This window comes from Rhinichthys klamathensis, unplaced genomic scaffold (assembly GCF_029890125.1).
Source record: "Rhinichthys klamathensis goyatoka isolate OS25496 unplaced genomic scaffold, OSU_Roscu_1.1 h1tg000058l_1, whole genome shotgun sequence".
Classification (NCBI taxonomy): Eukaryota; Metazoa; Chordata; class Actinopteri; order Cypriniformes; family Leuciscidae; genus Rhinichthys; species Rhinichthys klamathensis.
In genome coordinates, this window is record NW_026606603.1 from 1,475,001 (window position 1) to 1,498,707 (window position 23,707).

The 23,707-nt window shown below is 37.2% G+C and overlaps 1 protein-coding gene across 2 annotated transcripts in view; it reads right to left on the reverse strand.

The window, feature by feature from the left end:
* The window catches only part of LOC130083775 (polycomb protein SCMH1-like), a 41,916-nt gene that overhangs the window by 3,760 nt on the left and 14,449 nt on the right, over positions 1-23,707 (reverse strand). For both annotated transcript variants that reach the window (XM_056248781.1, XM_056248780.1), the window contains exons 8-13: positions 14,385-14,677; positions 12,331-12,457; positions 7,175-7,378; positions 4,560-4,721; positions 2,482-2,610; positions 815-1,030 (exon numbers count right to left, since the gene is read on the reverse strand). In XM_056248781.1, coding sequence (XP_056104756.1) covers positions 815-1,030; positions 2,482-2,610; positions 4,560-4,721; positions 7,175-7,378; positions 12,331-12,457; positions 14,385-14,677 — 1,131 coding nt within the window. The remainder of the gene's footprint in view (positions 1-814; positions 1,031-2,481; positions 2,611-4,559; positions 4,722-7,174; positions 7,379-12,330; positions 12,458-14,384; positions 14,678-23,707) is intronic.

The window sequence follows — 23,707 nt, forward strand, 5'->3', positions numbered from 1 at the left end:
ACGGCCTTAAAGCCTCATGCCACAAAACACAGGATTTGTTCTTATGAAATTAACAGTTTGATGGCGATATAACTGAAATATCATCATATTTACAATAATTATTTATATAATTAGATTCTTTATTGAAAATATAAAGAAAATATTTTATTTATATACATTTTACAATAATTATAGTTACAATAATTGTATTATATAATTGGAATTATTTAAATTTTTTATGTTTTAATTATTTTACAATAATTATAGTTACAATATTTGTATTATATAATTGGAATTATTTACATTTTTTATGATTTAATTATTTTACAATAATTATAGTTACAATAATTTTATTATACAATTGGAATTATTTAAAAAAAATTATGATTTAATTATTTACAATATTTGTTATTCATATATATATATATTATATATTTTTTATTTATACGATTATCATTTAGATGTATGATTTTACTAATTATTATTTACAATAATTATTTATATAATTAGATTTTTTTATTATTTATCTAATCTGATTTATTTGCATTTTTATGATTTTACTAATAATTATTATACAATAATTTTATTTTTTTAATTTTTTCATTTATATAATTAGAATTATTTACATTTTTATGGTTTAACCAATTATTTACAACATGTTATTTATATAATTAAATATATATATATATAATTAGGATTATTTACATTTTGATGATAAATGACTGATAAAATGATGTCATTAATTATTTGCTTTTCATCAACTTTAGCAAACCCTGGATCAGAAGATTCAGAACAAATGAAAGAGTCTGACAGCTTCACACACAGAAACGCTCACCCTCCACGCGCCTGTGTGTGTGTGTGTGTGGGGGCGGGTTGGAGGCCTGTCGCCGTAGAGGGGGCCTGTTGCCATGGTAATACGGGCTGCTGGGTGCTGATTGGTATTCGGAGGTGCTTCTCAGGGTTTGTGGGCGGGGCGTCATGGAGTTGGAGGCGGAGTCCATGAAGCGCTGCTCCTTCAGTAACCCGTTCTCCTCTGGAGGATGAGTCTCGGCTGCACACACACACACACACACACACACACACACACACACACACACACACACACACACGCACGCACACACGCACACACACACGCACACCTCATAAATCAATAGAAATTCATTTTTCAACAAACTATTGAATACAGAGCTATCACCAAATTAAAATTGCAATCAATCAACTTTATGCAGTGTTGATGGTGATTAATCTTCATTTTGAATTTGTCCGCCTTTCGAAGGTTTTAGAGACACTATCTATATTATGATTGTTGTTGATTGGAGGATCGAGAGTGAGGTGACGAGAGAAAGGGGAAAAGAGGTGAAATTACTGAATACCTCAAACACTCCACACCCCCAAAGCACATATTACACATTAGAAGGTCTTTCTTTACCTGTTTTTTACTCTGTTTTTTTTTTGTCAATGTGTTTTTTGTAAAATTTCTGTATGTATTCCTGCAATTTTGTTTTTGTTAGTGTGTGTGTGTGTGAAGTGCTGTTCCTTCTGAGGGGTGTGTGTGTGTGTGTGTGTGAAGTTCTGTACCTTCTGAGGGGTGTGTGTGTGTGTGTGTGTGTGTGTGTGAAGTGCTGTACCTTCTGAGGGGTGTGTGTGTGTGTGTGTGAAGTGCTGTTCCTTCTTAGGGGTGTGTGTGTGTGTGTGTGAAGTTCTGTACCTTCTGAGGGGTGTGTGTGTGTGTGTGTGTGTGTGTGTGTGTGTGTGTGTGTGTGTGTGAAGTGCTGTACCTTCTGAGGGGTGTGTGTGTGTGTGTGTGTGTGTGTGTGCGTGTGTGTGTGTGTGTGTGTGTGTGTGTGTGTGTGTGTGTGTGTGTGTGAAGTGCTGTACCTTCTGAGGGGTGTGTGTGAAAAGCTGTACCTTCTGAGGGGTGTGTGTGTGTGTGTGTGTGTGTGTGTGCGTGTGTGTGCGTGTGTGTGTGTGTGTGTGTGTGTGTGTGTGTGTGAAGTGCTGTACCTTCTGAGGGGTGTGTGTGTGTGTGTGAAGTGCTGTACCTTCTGAGGGGTGTGTGTGTGTGTGAAGTGCTGTACCTTCTGAGGGGTGTGTGTGTGTGTGTGTGTGTGTGTGAAGTGCTGTACCTTCTGAGGGGTGTGTGTGTGTGTGTGTGTGTGTGTAGTGCTGTACCTTCTGAGGGGTGTGTGTGAAAAGCTGTACCTTCTGAGGGGTGTGTGTGTGTGTGTGTGTGTGTGTGTGTGTGTGTGTGTGTGAAGTGCTGTACCTTCTGAGGGGTGTGTGTGTGTGTGAAGTGCTGTACCTTCTGAGGGGTGTGTGTGTGTGTGTGAAGTGCTGTACCTTCTGAGGGGTGTGTGTGTGTGTGAAGTGCTGTACCTTCTGAGGGGTGTGTGTGTGTGTGAAGTGCTGTACCTTCTGAGGGGTGTGTGTGTGTGTGTGAAGTGCTGTACCTTCTGAGGGGTGTGTGTGTGTGTGTGTGTGTGTGTGTGTGAAGTGCTGTACCTTCTGAGGGGTGTGTGTCTGTGTGGAGGAGTTTCGGGGAGAGAGGAGCGCAGTACGGTGGAGACTCTCTGGAGATCCTCTTCACTGCCCTGATCAGAGACTGCCCGTCCGACAGAAGCTCCTCCTTCACTGCACACACACACACACACACACATCACAACTCAGAGCTGCACAACATATCACAATTCAGAGCTGCACACACAACATGACCATTTACCTGCACACACATATCACAACTGAGCACTGCACACACACACACACACACGACCATTGAACTGCACACACACACACACACACACACACACACACACACACACACACACACACACACACACACACACACACACACACACACACACACACATCACAACTGAGCACTGCACACACACACACACACACACACACACACATCACAACTGAGCACTGCACACACACACACACGACAATTGAACTGCACACACACACACACACACGACCATTGAACTGCACACACACACAAAATGAAATTTCAGCACTGCATCGAAACCAAGACAAAATGGTTTCGAAGCAGCATTTTAGTATTGTATGCCATAATATGTATTAATATTTTAAATGAGCTTTTATTTATTTAATTTTTTTCATTGTAATCTCAGTTTAAGTTTTAGTAATTTTATTTTGTGCTTTTGTCATTTTTATTAGTTTTTAATATTATGTATATACTATTCTATTATTAATTGTTAATATTTAAAACTAATTTACAATTGAACTATTTTAACTTTTATTTTATACATTTAGTTTATTTTGATGTAATTTATATGAATTTATATTTTCAGTTTTCATTTTAATTTTTATAATTTTGTTATGTGCTTTTGTCATTTTTATTAGTTTTTAGTATTATTCATATACTATTCCAATATTTGTTATTTTAAATAAGCTTTTATTTTTATATTTTCACTTTTAATGTTAGTAACTTTGTTACGTGCTCATCATTATTATTCGCTTTTTAATGTCTGATAAATCTCTAATATTTTTTCCATCCAATATTTATATTTTATAAAAAAATAAATATTTTAGTAGTTTTAGTTTTAGTTAACAATGACAACAACACTGATTGTCAGACGCTCTTGAAATAATTTTAGGCTCTAAAACCCCCATAAAAGTATCAGCTCGACACACACGGCCACAACCCACACCGACTGTAAAGAGCAGCTCGCACATTCTCCGAACATCTCCTTTAGTATTTGATGGAAGACTTTAAATCAAACCGGTTTGGAGCAACTTGACCGTGAGTAAATGAAGAGTTTATTTGGGAGAATGATTCCTTTAAAGGTGCAGTCTGTAAGAATGACAGCTAGTGGTAGAAATAGGTACTGCAGTCCAAATTAAAAATATATGAGATCGTGGTTTCAGACTCGACGCTCACACGGGTTGCCAGTTTGAGATTTGCCAAATGACCGTTCGCAAAGACCCGCCCCCTTTAGTTACTGTTGCTATGTCCGACAAGCCACGCCTCTCTCACACACACCATGTTCTCACGCAGTGAAACACACATCGCGGAGTGAAGAGGACACTGACAACACACTCAGACAGGACAGACCAGCTTACTTTTGATATGAAACAAAGTCTCAACTTTCAAATTTGGTAATTTTTTAAAGAAATTTAAACAATAAACAGCGTTTTGTGTCTCTTTAATGTGTCTGACAGATCGCTCAGTTAAAGTCGCTCGTGATCCGATCATCTCTTCCTCCTAGTTCATTTATAGCATCAAATAAACATGAATGAACATCAGAAGGAATGTTGTTTTAGCTGCGGAAAGACGTCAGTACACCGTTTTTCAAGTTCAATCCTCCAACGTTAATCTACTAACTCTCCTGACTGCTCTGTCGGACAAAAATGGCGGATTATGATTGGTCAAATCGCCTGTCAATCAAACTCCCTGCGAAGGGTGTAGAAGTGTTTTTCAGAGAAACGAGTGTGTGAACTCAGCATGTTTCAGCAAACATATTATGGTATTTTTATGCTTTATGGAGTGTAAAAGTTACATACAGCACCTTGAGTGCCGGATCATGTGATCAGACAAGGATGCAGAGGTGATGTACCTGATTTGGCGCGCTCATAGTTGTGGTGTGGACTGAACGGTTGACTGCTGAACAGATTATCACACTGCAGGTGTCGACACACCAGTTCCAGGAAGCGTAATACACACCCGGCGCTGGACGCTGACGGCAGCTTCACCAACCGCGTCCCACCATCTGTCCGGACTAGACACACACACACACACAACACACACACACACACACACACACACACACAACAGTACGTCATGACTGGGAGTGCTTTAAAATCAGAAAGAAAGCAATTCAAAAACAAGAAAGCTAAATTGTTAATGCAGCCAACCTTAAAGATAAGCACACTTTAGACACCGAGTTTATTGTGAGTTAATTACGTTTTTCCCGTTTTAATTTTTATGGATTCCGTTTTTTTTATTTAGTTTTTTATGGTTATATTAAACTTTAATATTCAAAAAGCATGTGTAATTAATTGAAATCATGAAAATTGTTCAATTTAGCAGCAATTTATTAAGTTTAACAAAAATTACATTCTTAATGTTTTTTTTTTCAAATTCCTTTTTTTAACCCAGTTCTGTGATTTGCGTTTTATTTTGTCTATATCTTATTTTAATGGTTTAATCAAAAACATATCTAATACATTTAATTCATAATTTTTTTTTTTTTTATTAATTTAATAATAAGGGCCTATGAATTATTATTATTTATTTTTCTATTCTTTGTTGTGTATTTAAACTTTTCTGGTAATCAAACGAAGGCATAAAACAGTTTATCTTTTAATTTAAATGAAAATTAAACAAGCCCTTTAATTTTTGGGCAAACAAGTGCTACACAACAGAGGTTTACTGTTAAAATTATAACATGGAAGACAATTTGTTTTAATAATAATTGTATTATTATTATTATTAGTAGTAGTAGTAGTAGTACATTATCATAGTAAGAGTATTATACTACATATATTTCTATTGCAGTTTCTTTAAGTTAAAGCAGACTTTTATTCTGACGGGTTGCCGTGTAGACCTTCTTCTGTGATGATGTGATGGTTTCTCTCAAATTAAATGTTGTCAAAGTGAGAATATTAAACTAATACAAAAGGACTATTTAAATATCCTGCATGTTCTGCGTGTCTCTGTCAATTCATATCACGGCCATCCGGCCGGCGTAAACTCGTGTTTTTCAAATTCAAATTCAAAAAACTTTATTATCTATCAACCAGTGATAGAAATTTGTCTTTGGTTAAAAAGGCCCACATATACACAGTACAAACACACGAACCTCACAAAACACAATTAATACAAAGAAAAAAGTAGGACTACCTTACAAATATGTAAATAAATTAGGCTTAAACCCAATATACTAATACAACTTTTTCCTTGATGCATCTTGATTTGTGCACATCACACATGCTGCATGCTTATCGTTTCACTGACATTGACAAGATGAGCCCCTCAGGTATCGAAATTTGGTACCGAACGACAAGACATTTTTTGATATTCGATGATAGTCAGTGCCTAAAAAGTATCGAACTCGATACCCAGCTCTATTCTTTAGTGTGTAATGCTGCTGTTTGAGCATGAACAAGTCCATCCAGTCGGAGTTATTCTCTATATCTGTAGCCGCGTTTCCATTACCCTTCAAATTGCGCAAATTGAAATTGAAAATTGAAAATTCGCCCAATGGAAACACCTCAATTTCACAAAAAACTCCCATATATCGCAAAAAAGTTTTTACGCTCACATTAGGTGCTTTTTCAGGCAATTCGAAAAAGGAATATTTCGCAAAACTGCAATGGAAACGGTTATTTCTCATTTACAGTCACCTGACATAGATGACGCGCGTGTGTTTGGACAGAAGACGAGACAGAGTTCTTTATTAAACTCATAAAACACAAAAGTATTACTGGAATTCTGGATTCTAAACAACAAAGAAAAGCCACAATTGATGAAGAGCTTGAAGCAGAAATGAGGGAGAATCACCCAGAAACTCCTCATATGAGCCGCTCTCAGTGTAAGAGGATTTCCTTGCCATTAATGCTTGGATACACACATACGTCTCCTTCCAATAATAATAATGTCTAGTGCGGTGGCTGGGATATACATAAACCTACCAACATCCGTTGCCATGATTGTTGGAATGACTTATCGCGAGAAGTTTTAGTCGCATAACATCGGTTAATGGAAACGCGGTCATTTCGCAATAGTTTTTTATCGACATTTAGGGGCTATTTACACGACACCGTTTTCAAATAAAAACACGACATTATACACGACAACGGCGTTTTGGTTTGCCCGAAAACGCAAAGTTTTGAAAACGGGTTTCAAAGTGCAAGTTTTTGAAAACGGTCCCGTGTAAACAACAAAACCGTGAATCTCTGAAGACGATGACGTCATGCACATGTTCGGTCTATAGTGTTTCATCGCCATCTACTGGCCAGGCAGCAGAGCACAGGGTTTTTAGTCGTTTTTGCGGATCCGTGTGAATGGGGATCGTTTTGACAACGGTGTCGTCTGTACGCGAAAACTTCTCCGTTTTAAGCATAACGTTGTGGTGTTAAACGTACCATAAGAAAATAACGCAATACTTTTGCGCAAATATGTAATAGAAACGCGGCTATTGTTACTGTTTCTGAACTCTGAAGACTATACCTCTGACCACCTCTCCTCCGCCCCCTTGGCTCTGAAGGCATCCCAGAAGCACTTTGGGTTGGTACGCACAATCCAGACAGGCCTGAACTGTCTTCTGCAGAACCAGATTCACCGCCTCGGGCCCGAAGTGATCCGGCAGTCTCTGAACCTGCTTACGGTCCAGATGCGGCCCGCAGTTCCCGTGCTTCTTCACGTACACACACACTGATGGACACGGACAGGACATTAACCTCATCATCCACATTGTTGACACCATATGGTTAATCTGGTTAAAACTAGGGGTGTAACAATATATCGTGTCACAAAATATCGCAATACAAAAATGCATCAATATGCATCGTGGATAGTGACAATATGTATCGTGGATAGTTAAAAATTACTGATGTGAGTTTTAGTGTCAGTCCTACATTAAACTACTATATATGATCTTCAATATAATGTATAAATGATCATATGGTCTGTTAATAGTGGTTACAGTCTGATTACTGCAGTTACTGTATATAGTCATGGTTATATAGGCTAATCTGATTATAGTGGATATATAGTCAGTTAGCCTAGGTAATATAATCTGATCATTGTGGGTATATAGTCTGACTATTGTGGCTATGTAGTCTGATTACTGTAGTTATTTAGTCTGATCACAGTGGATATATAGCCTGATTATTGAGGTTATCTAGTCTGATCATAGTGCTTATTATAGTCTGATTGTTATGGTTGTATGGTCTGACAATTGTGGTCACTAATTACTGCAGTTCCAGTATATAATCTATTTACAATATGGTTATGTAGTCTGATTACTGTAGTTATATAGTCTGATCACAGTGGATATATAGTTTGATTATTATGGTTGTATGGTCTGATAATTAAAATGGTTACAGTCTGATTACTGCAGTTACTGTATATGGCCTACTTATTATGGTTATAATCTGATTATTATGGTCATATGTTCTGCTCACTGTGGTTTTGTAGTCTGATTACTTTAGTTACATAGTCTATTTAGTATAATCCGATCATCGTGGTTATGTAGTATAAATATTGTAGTTATATAGTTTGATTATTGTGGATATGTAATCTAAATATACAGATCAGACGTCAGATGTTCTTCTGTGTGGCAGCATACACTTTAGCTATATAGTCTATTTAGTATAATCCGATCATTGTGGCTATGTAGTATAATTATTGTAGTTATATAGTTTGATTATTGTGGATATGTAATCTAAATATACAGATCCGACGTCAGATGCTCCTCTGTGTGGCAGCATACACTTTAGCTATATAATCTATTTAGTATAATCTGATCATCGTGGCTATGTATTATAATTATTGTAGTTATATAGTTTGATTATTGTGGATATGTAATCTAAACAGATCAGACGTCAGATTTTCTTCTGTGTGGCAGCATATACTTTAGCTATATATAGTCTATTTAGTATAATCTGATCATCGTGGCTATGTATTATAATTATATAGTTGGATTATTGTGGATATGTAATCTAAATATACAGATCAGACGTCAGATGTTCTTCTGTGTGGCAGCATAAACTTTAGCTATATAGTCTATTTAGTATAATCTGATCATCGTGGCGATGTATTATAATTATTGTAGTTATATAGTTAGATTATTGTGGATATGTAATCTAAATATACAGATCAGACGTCAGATGTTCCTCTGTGTGGCAGCATATACTTTAGTTATATAATCTTTAGTATAATCCGATCATCGTGGCTATGTATTATAATTATTGTAGTTATATAGTTAGATTATTGTGGATATGTAATCTAATTATACAGATCAGACGTCAGATGTTCCTCTGTGTGGCAGCATATACTTTAGTTATATAATCTTTAGTATAATCCGATCATCGTGGCTATGTATTATAATTATTGTAGTTATATAGTTTGATTATTGTGGATATGTAATCTAAATATACAGATCAGACGTCAGATGTTCTTCTGTGTGGCAGCATATACTTTAGTTATAGTCTATTTAGTATAATCTGATCATCGTGGCTATGTAGTATAATTATTGTAGTTATATAGTTGGATTATTGTGGATATGTAATCTAAATATACAGATCAGACGTCAGATGTTCTTCTGTGGGGCAGCATATACTTTAGTTATAGTCTATTTAGTATAATCTGATCATCGTGGCTATGTAGTATAATTACTGTAGTTATACAGTTGGATTATTGTGGATATGTAATCTAAATATACAGAGCAGACGTCAGATGTTTCTCTGTGTGACAGCATATACTTTAGTTATATAGTCTATTTAGTATAATCCGATCATCGTGGCTATGTAGTATAATTATTGTAGTTATATACTTTGATTGTTGTGGATATGTAATCTAATTATACAGATCAGACGTCAGATGTTTCTCTGTGTGGCAGCATACACTTTAGTTATATAATCTTTAGTATAATCTGATCATCGTGGCCATGTAGTATAATTATTGCAGTTATATAGTTAGATTATTGTGGATATGTAATCTAATTATACAGATCAGACGTCAGATGTTCCTCTGTGTGGCAGCATATACTTTAGTTATATAGTCTATTTAATATAATCCGATCATCGTGGCTATGTAGTATACTTATTGTAGTTATATCCTACTTTGATTGTTGTGGATATGTAATCTAATTATACAGATCAGACGTCAGATGTTCCTCTGTGTGGCAGCATATACTTTAGTTATATAGTCTATTTAGTATAATCCGATCATTGTGGCTATGTAGTATAATTATTGTAGTTATATACTTTGATTGTTGTGGATATGTAATCAAATTATACAGATCAGACGTCAGATGTTCCTCTGTGTGACAGCATATACTTAAGTTATATAATCTTTAGTATAATCTGATCATCATGGCTATGTAGTATAATTATTGTAGTTATATAGTTAGATTATTGTGGATATGTAATCTAATTATACAGATCAGACGTCAGATGTTCCTCTGTGTGGCAGCATATACTTTAGTTATATAGTCTATTTAGTATAATCTGATCATCGTGGCTATGTAGTATAATTATTGTAGTTATATAGTTAGATTATTGTGGATATGTAATCTAATTATACAGATCAGACGTCAGATCTTCCTCTGTGTGGCAGCATATACTTTAGTTATATAGTCTATTTAATATAATCCAATCATCGTGGCTATGTAGTATAATTATTGTAGTTATATACTTTGATTGTTGTGGATATGTAATCTAATTATACAGATCAGACGTCAGATGTTTCTCTGTGTGGCAGCATACACTTTAGTTATATAATCTTTAGTATAATCTGATCATCGTGGCCATGTAGTATAATTATTGCAGTTATATAGTTAGATTATTGTGGATATGTAATCTAATTATACAGATCAGACGTCAGATGTTCCTCTGTGTGGCAGCATATACTTTAGTTATATAGTCTATTTAATATAATCCGATCATCGTGGCTATGTAGTATACTTATTGTAGTTATATCCTACTTTGATTGTTGTGGATATGTAATCTAATTATACAGATCAGACGTCAGATGTTCCTCTGTGTGGCAGCATATACTTTAGTTATATAGTCTATTTAGTATAATCCGATCATTGTGGCTATGTAGTATAATTATTGTAGTTATATACTTTGATTGTTGTGGATATGTAATCAAATTATACAGATCAGACGTCAGATGTTCCTCTGTGTGACAGCATATACTTAAGTTATATAATCTTTAGTATAATCTGATCATCATGGCTATGTAGTATAATTATTGTAGTTATATAGTTAGATTATTGTGGATATGTAATCTAATTATACAGATCAGACGTCAGATGTTCCTCTGTGTGGCAGCATATACTTTAGTTATATAGTCTATTTAGTATAATCTGATCATCGTGGCTATGTAGTATAATTATTGTAGTTATATAGTTAGATTATTGTGGATATGTAATCTAATTATACAGATCAGACGTCAGATCTTCCTCTGTGTGGCAGCATATACTTTAGTTATATAGTCTATTTAATATAATCCAATCATCGTGGCTATGTAGTATAATTATTGTAGTTATATACTTTGATTGTTGTGGATATCTAATCTAATTATACAGATCAGACGTCAGATGTTCCTCTGTGTGACAGCATATACTTTAGTTATATAATCTTTAGTATAATCTGATCATCGTGGCTATGTAGTATAACTATTGTAGTTATATAGTTTGATTATTGTGGATATGTAATCTAAATATACAGATTAGACATCAGATGCTCCTCTCTGTGGCAGCATATACTTTAGTTATATAGTCTATTTAGTATAATCCGATCATCGTGGCTATGTAGTATACTTATTGTAGTTATATCCTACTTTGATTGTTGTGGATATGTAATCTAATTATACAGATCAGACGTCAGATGTTCCTCTGTGTGGCAGCATATACTTTAGTTATATAGTCTATTTAGTATAATCCGATCATTGTGGCTATGTAGTATAATTATTGTAGTTATATACTTTGATTGTTGTGGATATGTAATCTAATTATACAGATCAGACGTCAGATGTTCCTCTGTGTGACAGCATATACTTAAGTTATATAATCTTTAGTATAATCTGATCATCGTGGGTATGTAGTATAATTATTGTAGTTATATAGTTAGATTATTGTGGATATGTAATCTAATTATACAGATCAGACGTCAGATTTTCCTCTCTGTGGCAGCATATACTTTAGTTATATAGTCTATTTGGTATAATCTGATCATCGTGGCTATGTAGTATAATTATTGTAGTTATATAGTTAGATTATTGTGGATATGTAATCTAATTATACAGATCAGACGTCAGATGTTCCTCTGTGTGGCAGCATATACTTTAGTTATATAGTCTATTTAGTATAATCTGATCATCGTGGCTATGTAGTATAATTATTGTAGTTATATAGTTAGATTATTGTGGATATGTAATCTAATTATACAGATCAGACGTCAGATCTTCCTCTGTGTGGCAGCATATACTTTATTTATATAGTCTATTTAATATAATCCAATCATCGTGGCTATGTAGTATAATTATTGTAGTTATATACTTTGATTGTTGTGGATATGTAATCTAATTATACAGATCAGGCGTCAGATGTTCCTCTGTGTGGCAGCATACGGGATATTAGAAGTTGTATTTGATACCAGTAGACACCACAGATGACGGGGATCCCAGAGAAGAGAGTCCATCACTGGGCATGCGAGTCATGGGAACCCTGGAGTCTGAGCTGGCTGATATAGACATGGAGCTCTGAAGGAGTCTGGACTTCCTCTGAGAAACAGAAACACATGATAAACTTCAGTATTTCACAGAATGACACCCTCCACAACATAGCGTTGCAATGGATCGCAGTTGACCAGTACGGACCAGCTGCCCCACGGTTCGGCAGGCATGTGATTTGCAGATTAACTGCTAAATTTAACCATCATAGAGTGAAAGTTAATAATTTGGGCGTGTTTTGTATTGCCAATTTACACATTCACAAATTTTAAACGCGGAAGAAGAGGCCAAAATAGAGGTGCGTTTTAGATAGCACTCGAACACCGAATTGATTCCTCTTTCGCGTTTCCTTGCCCTTGAACAGACACATGAACACAACATGATGTCTAAATACCCGTCTCGGCAAGTATTCTATACTGTTTTCTACAGCACACACCTAATATTCCTACTGTTTCCTGTGACATTAATGTTAATAAAACAACAACATACAGCTTTAACAAAGATGAAACTATATTTAATTAGTACAGTGAACAAATAGTGCTATTTTAAATTTAGGCTTAATTATTAATTTCTGTACCTGAATACTAATGTTAGACTTTGTAACTTTGTTATTTAGTATTCATCTTTGCCTGTAATTTGTGTATTTGTTCTTATTTGATTACTGACTGGTCACTTGTTTTTAATAATGTTTGAACTTTATCAGGTACACTAGTAGTTTTTGGTGTTATTGAAGAACTTCAAGTGAGGTTTAAGTTATTTATAAAAAGCAAAGTTACCACCCCCCATATATATATAGTCTATATATATATATATTTTAGGGCTGTCAGTTAAACGCGTTATTAACGGCGTTAACGCAAACCCATTTTAATGGCGTCAATTTTTTTATCGCGCGATTAACGGTCTTTTTGGCCTAGCAAATGTTGTAGTTTTTTTCACATGCTTTTGCAACAGGACGCGTCATGCGCGGCGCTGCGCTATGAAACCCATTCATTTCAATGGCTTGCGCCGCGCAAGGACATTTTGTTGCTTCGTCGACCAAAGCGCAAGCGGATCTAGCTAGACCGGAAACAACAACAGGCATGACGCCGCACACACTTGTTTGGGCTTGCGAGCCGGCCAAATAGTTGGTTAACGTTACGTTTTGAGTGGATGACGAGCGCGAGACGTCGAAATGGATGCCAGTAAGATTCTGAATGGAAAGTTTACTTCTAAAAAGTTGCCAAATGGTTCCATTGACAAGACCAAAGTGATCTGTGTGTTTTGTCGTTGTGAACTGAGCTATCATCATCGCAGCACGTCCAGTCTGAAATACCACTTGATGGCCAAGCACACACACGCACACACACACACACACACACAGCTGATGCGAATTCTCCGCCCCCTCATCAAAATCAGGACCTCGTCAGTATTTCTTTCTCTCTTTTATTGATGGACAGTGTTACATTGTGTGAGAGATTATTTGCTCCAAGTGATAATGTTTTAGTGTGAAATTGAACACAGTATATGTCAATGTTGTTTTCAATAAAAAATATTTACACAAAGCAAGCCAATCCACTTTTCCATGTTGATAAGAGCATTAAAATGAGAAAAAAATAATGGGACAAAAAGAAATCAAGAGACATTTAGAATAGATAAAAATGTGCGATTAATTGCGAGTTAACTATGACATTAATGCGATTAATCGCGATTACATATTTTAATCGTTTGACAGCACTAATATATATATATATATTTTTTTTTTTTTGCTAATGCGAAAAATTATCCGATCTGTGGCTCAAAACAGGGCAAGCAAGAACTGATAAGAATGTAAAATGTGTACCTTGTAATGCAATGCAAGTTGCTTTGGATAAAAGCATCTGCCAAATGCATAAATGTAAAAATGCGAACCGTGAATTTTGTGATCCGTTGCACCACTACCACAACATTATCTCACGTGACAGTCCTTTCGTAAATACACACAGAACTCATTTAATGCTACCTTGCTGCCTGGTTTTGGTCCCCTCTTCTTGTACGGGCGCAGGGGATGCTGGGAGATGGGTGTGGTTTGGGGCGTGGCAGCTCCTGGGTCTTCTGTGTCCTGGGCCGAGGTGGAGGCGGCCAGAGCTTTCAGAAGCGCGATGGTCTCGCTTTTGGGCCGCCGGCCCCTGATGCCCTTCCTCACAGGGAGCTGAGGAAGAGGAGTCGGCAGCCGGTACGGAGACGGCATGGTGCGCCGGGGCGGTTTGGGGTTTGAGGACGAGGAAGGTGTAGGACCCGGTTTTGGAACGGTGACTGCAAAAAAAAATAAAGCAAGATTAAAGTAATACGAATAAAAGTGACATTAAACCAAAGTTATTATTAACAAAAACTAGGGATTTCCACAATGAATTTCCATAAAGTTTAAAGTAGATTATTTTTATGCGCAGTTTGTCAGTGCAGCGGCTAATCAGACACACACACACATCCATCTGAACACCAGAGGGCATCTCACACACACACACACACACACACACACACACACACACACACACACACACACACACACACACACACACACACACACACACACACACATCCATCTGAACACCAGAGGGCGTCTCACACACACACGCCAAATATGACCCGCGCAGAAGTACGATAACACACATCATTCCAGGAAATCCCCATCGCTGTATCTGAATAAACAGAAGATTGAAACGCTCTGATTGATTAAACACGACTAATAAACACACGACTGCCTTATTCTGTGTAAGAAGCGCGTCATCTCACAGGAGGAGGAGCTCAGCTGTCGTCATGAAGTGAGTTTGGAGTAAAAGCATTATTAAATGTTGTCTTTTGTTGGACAAGAGGTAAATCGTGCAGCCCTAGTTTAAAGAGAAATTTTGTAACCAACTAGTCTAAGAAACCCTCAGAAGACAGTAAAAAAAAACATCCATTTGAAGTAGCCTAATAAATCTATCAATCTAACAGTCAATTCTATCATTCGAAAGTTTAAACACTCAAAATTCATCAACCATTGTGAAATTGCACATCGAGTTAACCATGGAAACGAAACTTTAAAACCTTTTAGCAGGCACAATTTTTGGTGACGCTTCCTTTTACAGTACAGTACTTACATGTACTTACAGCGTACTTACCTAGAAAGTACTGGCTAATATAAGTTAAGTACATGGGTTTAGGGGTAGGTTCAGGGTTAGTACCTAGTTATTACCCAGTAATTGTAATTACTATAATAAGTACATAGTATGTACATGGGTAACAGGACTGTAAAAGGAAGCGTTACCCAATTTTTGTGGTATCAACTTCAGATTTGGAACTCAACTTAGACACAAGGCTTTTATTTTCTAGCAATTTTAGGACCAGATTTACTAACATCTTTCGCCAGCGCAAACCCTCTTTTGGCAGGATTTACTAAAGACTCATTGAAAAATGGGCACTGAAAAGGCGTGGACAGGGTTATTTTAGCGGCTGACTTTATTGCATATGCATTTGTAGGAGTTTCCCTTTCAGATTCAGTATTTATGGGAGGAGCGGCTTTAAATGAATCATGCAATGTGATTTACTAAGGAATCTAGTCAATTTACTGGTATTTGCGCCATTATTTACCGACCAAAAACAGCATGTCTTAAAACAGAGGCTAATTTGCGCTGCTCTTGGTGGATTGTGCTGGTCATTATGGAAATTAATCTGTTCTTTAATTTGCTCGTCGTCTGTAGATCACGCACAGAACTTTACACTCGGTAAAGCTGTGCTTTTATGGGATTGGGCTCTCATGCTAATTTGCCCTGTTGCCCTTAGTAAATCTGACCCATAGAGTCTAAATTATTTGGTAAATTATATATTTTGTATAAAAAAAGTTTTAGTTCAGTAAACTTGATTTGCGGTAAGCTTAAATGTCATTCGTTTTTTTACACTTTCAGTTCAGCTCTGCCTGTTGCATGAATCTCTCATAATGTAAGGCAGTTATATAACGAAGGTGTTATTGGATGTTTTATTGTGTATTACTACGAAACAGGGCTAATGCAACAAATTGTATCAAATAAATTGACTGTATGAGGGTAATTAATGACAAAATTTTCATTTTTGGTTGAACTATCCCTTCAAGTACGACCGTTCGTTCAAATAGCACAAAAAACAGGAGCCCTATTTCGTAGCTTATTCATGGAAAGTGCTGTTAACATTCATGACCTCACCAAACACACACACACACACACACACTTACATCTGGACACATACAGTCCTTTAACACACATACAGCAAAGGCCTTAAGCATGGCTGTGGATACGAGTGTGTTTACCCTAAATAACTCCAGTATAACTAAATTAGAGGGTGTGCGGGAGGAAAAGGCCCTTAGAGTTCGCCAGAGATCTGACACACTCGTACTGAAGCACATGGCAGAGATCACACAGACGAGCTTGAGTTTCAACATGACACACTGCCCTACAGTACAGCACAGCTAAAATACAGAGACAGCCATGCAATACTGTTGTAATCAAAATTATTCAACCCCCATTGCAAATCAGGTTTATTGGTAAAATTGACAGACCTTTTGCTGTTTGCAAACAAAATAATAATAATTCATTACATTTATATAGCGCTTTTCTCAGCACTCAAAGCGCTATATATAGAAGGGGGAATCTCCTCAACCACCAGCAATGTGCAGCTCCACCTGGATGATGCGACGGCAGCCATTTTGTGCCAGAACGCCCACCACACACCAGCTTACTGGTGGAGAGGAGACAGTGATGAAGCCATTCAGTGTATATATAGGGATGATGAGGAGGCCATGATGGACAGAGGACACTGGGCAAATTTGGCCAGGATGCCGGGGTTACACTAGCCTGGTCCCACCAGACTCTTGTACATTTCATTTGTACAGAGAGTCTGTCCTCGCTCCATTGACGCGCGTTAACTTCCTTGTAGGCGGGTCCTCTGTTGAAGTTTAAAACTATTGGATCTGCCCAGTGCCACTCTGGATCTGCCATAACCAATCGCTGATGTCTGGTCGTGACGTATGACGACTCAAACTAGCGCAGAACATCAACGTCATCGTTCTCAGCCACTCCCTCTGTTCGCTGATTGGACCGGTAAAAAATTTACCGGAGAAAACCGAAGAATACACCACAATCCCAGACGTAGTACTGAAGGAAAATGAAAATTGAGCGGAAGTACGTAGGAGGGCGGGGTTACACCCCTACTCTTTCGAAAGACATCCTGGGATTTTTTTGTGACCACAGAGAGTCAGGACCTCGGTTTAACGTCTCATCCGAAGGACAGTGCTCTTTGACAGTATGGTGTCCCCATCACTACACTGGGGTGTTAGGACACACAGAATTTCTCTAACACCTCTTCCAACAGCAACCTGGTTTTCCCAGGAGTCTCCCATCCAGGTACTGACCAGGCTCAACCCTGCTTAGCGTCAGTGGGAACCAGTCTTGGGCTACAGGGTGATATGGCTGCTGGCCAAAGTAATTGAAATAGCTCAACACAACAAATGTTTCACGTGGTTTCCCCAAACTCAGCTGAAAATGCAACTTTTAATGATTTCTGCAGTCTCAAAATGATTCAACCCCTTCATGGCAGCATCTTTAGTACTTAGTAGAACAACCTTTTGCTGTTATGAGCTGCTGCAAACGAGATGTATAAGCAGACAGCAGCTTCTGGCAGCATTTCTGAGAAATCTTTAGCCCGTTCCTCATGAGCAATGGCCTCCAGTTCAGTAATATTCCTGGGTTTGCGCCGCCTTCAAATCCCACCAGAGATTTTCTATGGGGTTCAAGTCAGGTGACTGTGAGGCCACTGTAGACTCTTCCAGGACGTCTGCAACCAAGCCTTGGTGGAAACTGAGGTAGGCTTGGGATCATTGTCCTGTTGAAGGTCCATTGACGCACAAGCTTGAGCTTCCTCACTGACGGCATGATGGTTTCTCCTAGGATTTCCTGATACTTCATTGAATCCATCTAGCCTTCCACACACTCCAGGTTTCCAGTGCCAGAGGATGTAAATCAGCCGCAGAGCATCACCGAGCCTCACAATGCTGAACTACAGACAGCGTTCTTCACAGCATATGCTTCATTCTTCTTCCTCCAGTCATACCGCTGATCCACAGAGGCCAAAAAGCTCCCGTTTTGTTTCATCGCTCCACAGAACAGAATCCCAAAACTTCTGTGGCTTATTTATATGATTTGGAGCACTTTTCTTGTGCGTTTGGATCAGTAGTGGTGTAGTCTCGGAGTTCTGGCATGCGTTTAGTACGAAACCTCAGTGCCTGTTGCCACCCAGTCTTGCTGCAGGTCTTTTGCAGTCACTCGAGATTTTTTCTGATCCTGCCTTCTCAGAAATCTGGTTGCAGCCGTTGATAGCTTCCCTTTTTCTGCCCCGTCCAGGTAGTGTAACCACTGTTTCTTTAACATTGAACTTGCAAACCATGCTTCCAATGGTGTCTCTAGGAACATTTAGTGCCTTCGCTATCTTTTTGTATCCTGTTCCTTGTTTGTGAAGGGCAATGATATCTTCTCTTAACTTTTTAGACCATTCTTTTGACTTTTGACCACATTTCTAACATGCAGAGATTTGTAACACACAACAAACCTATCCAGTTCAGATATTTCATGTGTTCAAGCTCAAGCACACCTGGTGCAACTAATGAAGCCCTTGATTAGTGAGAAAACACCTGTTTTGCAGATGTGTGCTGTTGTGAAGGATTCTATTCAGGGGGTTAAATAATTTTGAGACTGCAGAAGACATTAAAAGTTGCATTTTCAGCTGAATTTGGGGAAACCACTTGAAACTCTTGTTATGTTGAGCTACAGGTGAAACTCGAAAAATGAGAATATCGTGCAAAAGTTCATTTCTTTAAGTAATTCAACTTAAAAGGTGAAACTAATATATTATATAGACTCATTACATGCAAAGTGAGATATTTCAAGCCTTTATTTGTTATAATTGTGATGATTATGGCGTACAGATATGAAAACCTTTTCACAATATTCTAATTTTGACTTTAGGGTTTTCATAAGCTGTAAGCCATAATCATCACAATTATAACAAATAAAGGCTTGAAATATCTCACTTTGCATGTAATGAGTCTACATAATATATTAGTTTCACCTTTTAAGTTGAATTACTGAAATAAATGATCTTTTGCACGATATTCTCATTTTTCGAGTTTCACCTGCATTTCAATTACTTTTGTTTGATTTATTCATGGCAAACAGCTGAATGTCAGTCAATTTTGCCAATAAACCTGATTTGCATTGGGAGTTGAATAATTTTGCTGTAACGGCAGTTCTTTGGTCTTTCCTGTAAACACTCTTACCACTTTCCTCTCCGCCTGTCCCGTTTCTCTGCTAATTCTCCATCTTTTCTCAGTGTGTTTCTAAGTGTGTGATTTGTTTATTTTCACAGAAACTCTCAATTTCCCTCCTGACCCGCACGGATCGCTCGCTAATTATCTCATTTACACATAATTACTTGGATGGGCTACAACAAAATAAACAGAGCAGGTCATTCCACATTATCCAGATCCAAAATAAATCCTTTAAACAAATGTCTGTAATTTGCATCACAACATGCAGCACAGAATTATAAACACTGCAACAGGAGATCCGGCACAGAGTTTTGTATAATTTGGGGAAATGTTCGGCAAAGCACAAACTCAGAATTAATTCCAGCTGCGGCCGAATGAACATTAACGGAAACACGTATATCATCATCTATAACTCATACTGACTCCATTCAAAACACAAGATCTGGCTTAAATCCCAGCTAATTCATGACTTCAGTATGGGTTTTTATTTTGCAAAACATTATAAAACGTCCTGGATTTTGTTTGGTCAAATAAGGCACTTCCTAAAGCCTCCTAAAGACAGTCATTACTTTTGCGATCCATTCTCGTGTCGTGAGTATGAGAATGTTAAAAACAAAATGTTAAACTTCAGTAGCAAAAGTGACGTTACAGTTGGCAAGTTCAAATCATGTACTATATACATACCATACATATAAGATTGTCAAATGCAGTCAGTCTCGCTGTGAAAAGCCTCCAGAACTTTACTAAATACTTTACTGAATAAAGCAACCGCAATTATCATAATTAACCCCTCCTAGTTAGTCCTAATTAAATCATTAGAAGTCGGTGTGAGAGCAGGTAGCATACAGTGAAGGCGGGGTAACAGTGTGGGTCGTCATGACAATGAGAATGATTGACAGTTAGGCTGACCAATGTTGTTATTGTTAACTAAATATGTATATTAAAAATGGTTCTCGTTAGCTTAAATAAAGCCCGTTAGGCTCTTTGTCTGAGCTAAATGATTCTTCTTTGTTTTGTTTTTTTAAATTAAATTAAATGAAATCATATTTTTGTTTCAATCCCAAATGCCAGAGGAGGTTTGAGTTTAGGACAGATGGGAATAGTTATTAGAGTAGAACTGAATTATGATGTTTTAAAGGCTGAAATTGCAGAAAGACACTTTAAAATATAACCAGACATGAGAGGAATTCACAGAAAAAAATCATACACAATATGACAGCTGTGATTCGGATTGAAAGAAAAGTGCTCTGATGTCAGAAGATCTTCAACGGTCATGTGATCTCATGAGCAGTTTGAGAGAGCTGTTGCGCCCCCTGGTGTTCACACACACCCTTCACAGGTCATCATGAGATTTTTTTTTGCCTTTATTTTATAGGACAGTGTGCAGTGTTCCTGAACTCCCTGAAACGCCTCAATTGTAGTCTTTAATTTCTTCCGGGAACGAACACGTCACAATATTCCTCATTTAAATAATTCATACGCAGAATAAAAGGGGGTCGCACACAATTTTTTGATATTTAACCTCTAAACCTCAGCATTTGCCGAATTGCGACTTCGCTATTTATACCTCGCTACTCTGACTTTATATCACGCTACTCTGACTTTATATCTCACTATTCTGACTTTATATCTCGCTACTCTGACTTTATATCACGCTACTCTGACTTTATATCTCGCTACTCTGACTTTATATCACGCTACTCTGACTTTATATCTCGCTACTCTGACTTTATATCTCGCTACTCTGACTTTATATCTCGCTATTCTGACTTTATATCTCGCTACTCTGACTTTATATCTCGCTACTCTGACTTTATATCTCGCTACTCTGACTTTATATCTCGCTACTCTGACTTTATATCTCGCTATTCTGACTTTATATCTCGCTACTCTGACTTTATATCTCGCTACTCTGACTTTATATCTCGCTATTCTGACTTTATATGACGCTACTCTGACTTTATATCTCGCTACTCTGACTTTATATCTCGCTATTCTGACTTTATATCTCGCTATTCTGACTTTATATCTCGCTACTCTGACTTTATATCACGCTACTCTGACTTTATATCACGCTACTCTGACTTTATATCTCGCTATTCTGACTTTATATCTCGCTACTCTGACTTTATATCTCGCTACTCTGACTTTATATCTCGCTACTCTGACTTTATATCTCGCTACTCTGACTTTATATCTCGCTATTCTGACTTTATATCTCGCTACTCTGACTTTATATCTCGCTACTCTGACTTTATATCTCGCTATTCTGACTTTATATGACGCTACTCTGACTTTATATCTCGCTACTCTGACTTTATATCTCGCTATTCTGACTTTATATCTCGCTACTCTGACTTTATATCTCGCTACTCTGACTTTATATCTCGCTATTCTGACTTTATATCTCGCTACTCTTGCTTTATATCTCGCTATTCTGACTTTATATCTCGCTATTCTGACTTTATATCTCGCTACTCTGACTTTATATCTCGCTATTCTGACTTTATATCTCACTACTCTGACTTTATATCACGCTACTCTGACTTTATATCTCGCTACTCTGACTTTATATCTCGCTATTCTGACTTTATATCTCGCTATTCTGACTTTATATCTCGCTACTCTGACTTTATATCACGCTATTCTGACTTTATATCTCACTACTCTGACTTTATATCTCGCTACTCTGACTTTATATCTCACTACTCTGACTTTATATCACGCTATTCTGACTTTATATCTCGCTACTCTGACTTTATATCTCGCTACTCTGACTTTATATCTCGCTATTCTGACTTTATATGACGCTACTCTGACTTTATATCTCGCTACTCTGACTTTATATCTCGCTATTCTGACTTTATATCTCGCTACTCTGACTTTATATCTCGCTATTCTGACTTTATATCTCGCTATTCTGACTTTATATCTCGCTACTCTGACTTTATATGACGCTACTCTGACTTTATATCTCGCTACTCTGACTTTATATGACGCTACTCTGACTTTATATGACGCTACTCTGACTTTATATCTCGCTACTCTGACTTTATATCTCGCTATTCTGACTTTATATCTCGCTACTCTGACTTTATATCTCGCTATTCTGACTTTATATCTCGCTACTCTGACTTTATATCTCGCTATTCTGACTTTATATCTCACTACTCTGACTTTATATCTCGCTATTCTGACTTTATATCTCGCTACTCTGACTTTATATCTCGCTATTCTGACTTTATATCTCACTACTCTGACTTTATATCTCGCTATTCTGACTTTATATCTCGCTATTCTGACTTTATATCTCGCTACTCTTGCTTTATATCTCGCTATTCTGACTTTATATCTCGCTATTCTGACTTTATATCTCGCTACTCTGACTTTATATCTCGCTATTCTGACTTTATATCTCGCTATTCTGACTTTATATCTCGCTATTCTGACTTTAAATCTCGCTATTCTGACTTTATATCTCACTACTCTGACTTTATGTCACGCTACTCTGACTTTATATCTCGCTATTCTGACTTTATATCTCGCTATTCTGACTATATCTCGCTATTCTGACTTTATATCTCGCTACTCTGACTTTATGTCTCGCTATTCTGACTTTATATCTCGCTATTCTGACTATATCTCGCTACTCTGACTTTATATCTCGCTACTCTGACTTTATATCACGCTACTCTGACTTTATATCTCGCTATTCTGACTTTAAATCTCGCTATTCTGACTTTATATCTCGCTACTCTGACTTTATATCTCGCTATTCTGACTTTATATCTCGCTATTCTGACTTTATATCTCGCTACTCTGACTTTATATCACGCTACTCTGACTTTATATCTCGCTATTCTGACTTTATATCTCGCTATTCTGACTTTATATCTCGCTACTCTGACTTTATATCTCGCTATTCTGACTTTATATCTCGCTATTCTGACTTTATATCTCGCTACTCTGACTTTATATCTCGCTACTCTGACTTTATATCTCGCTATTCTGAC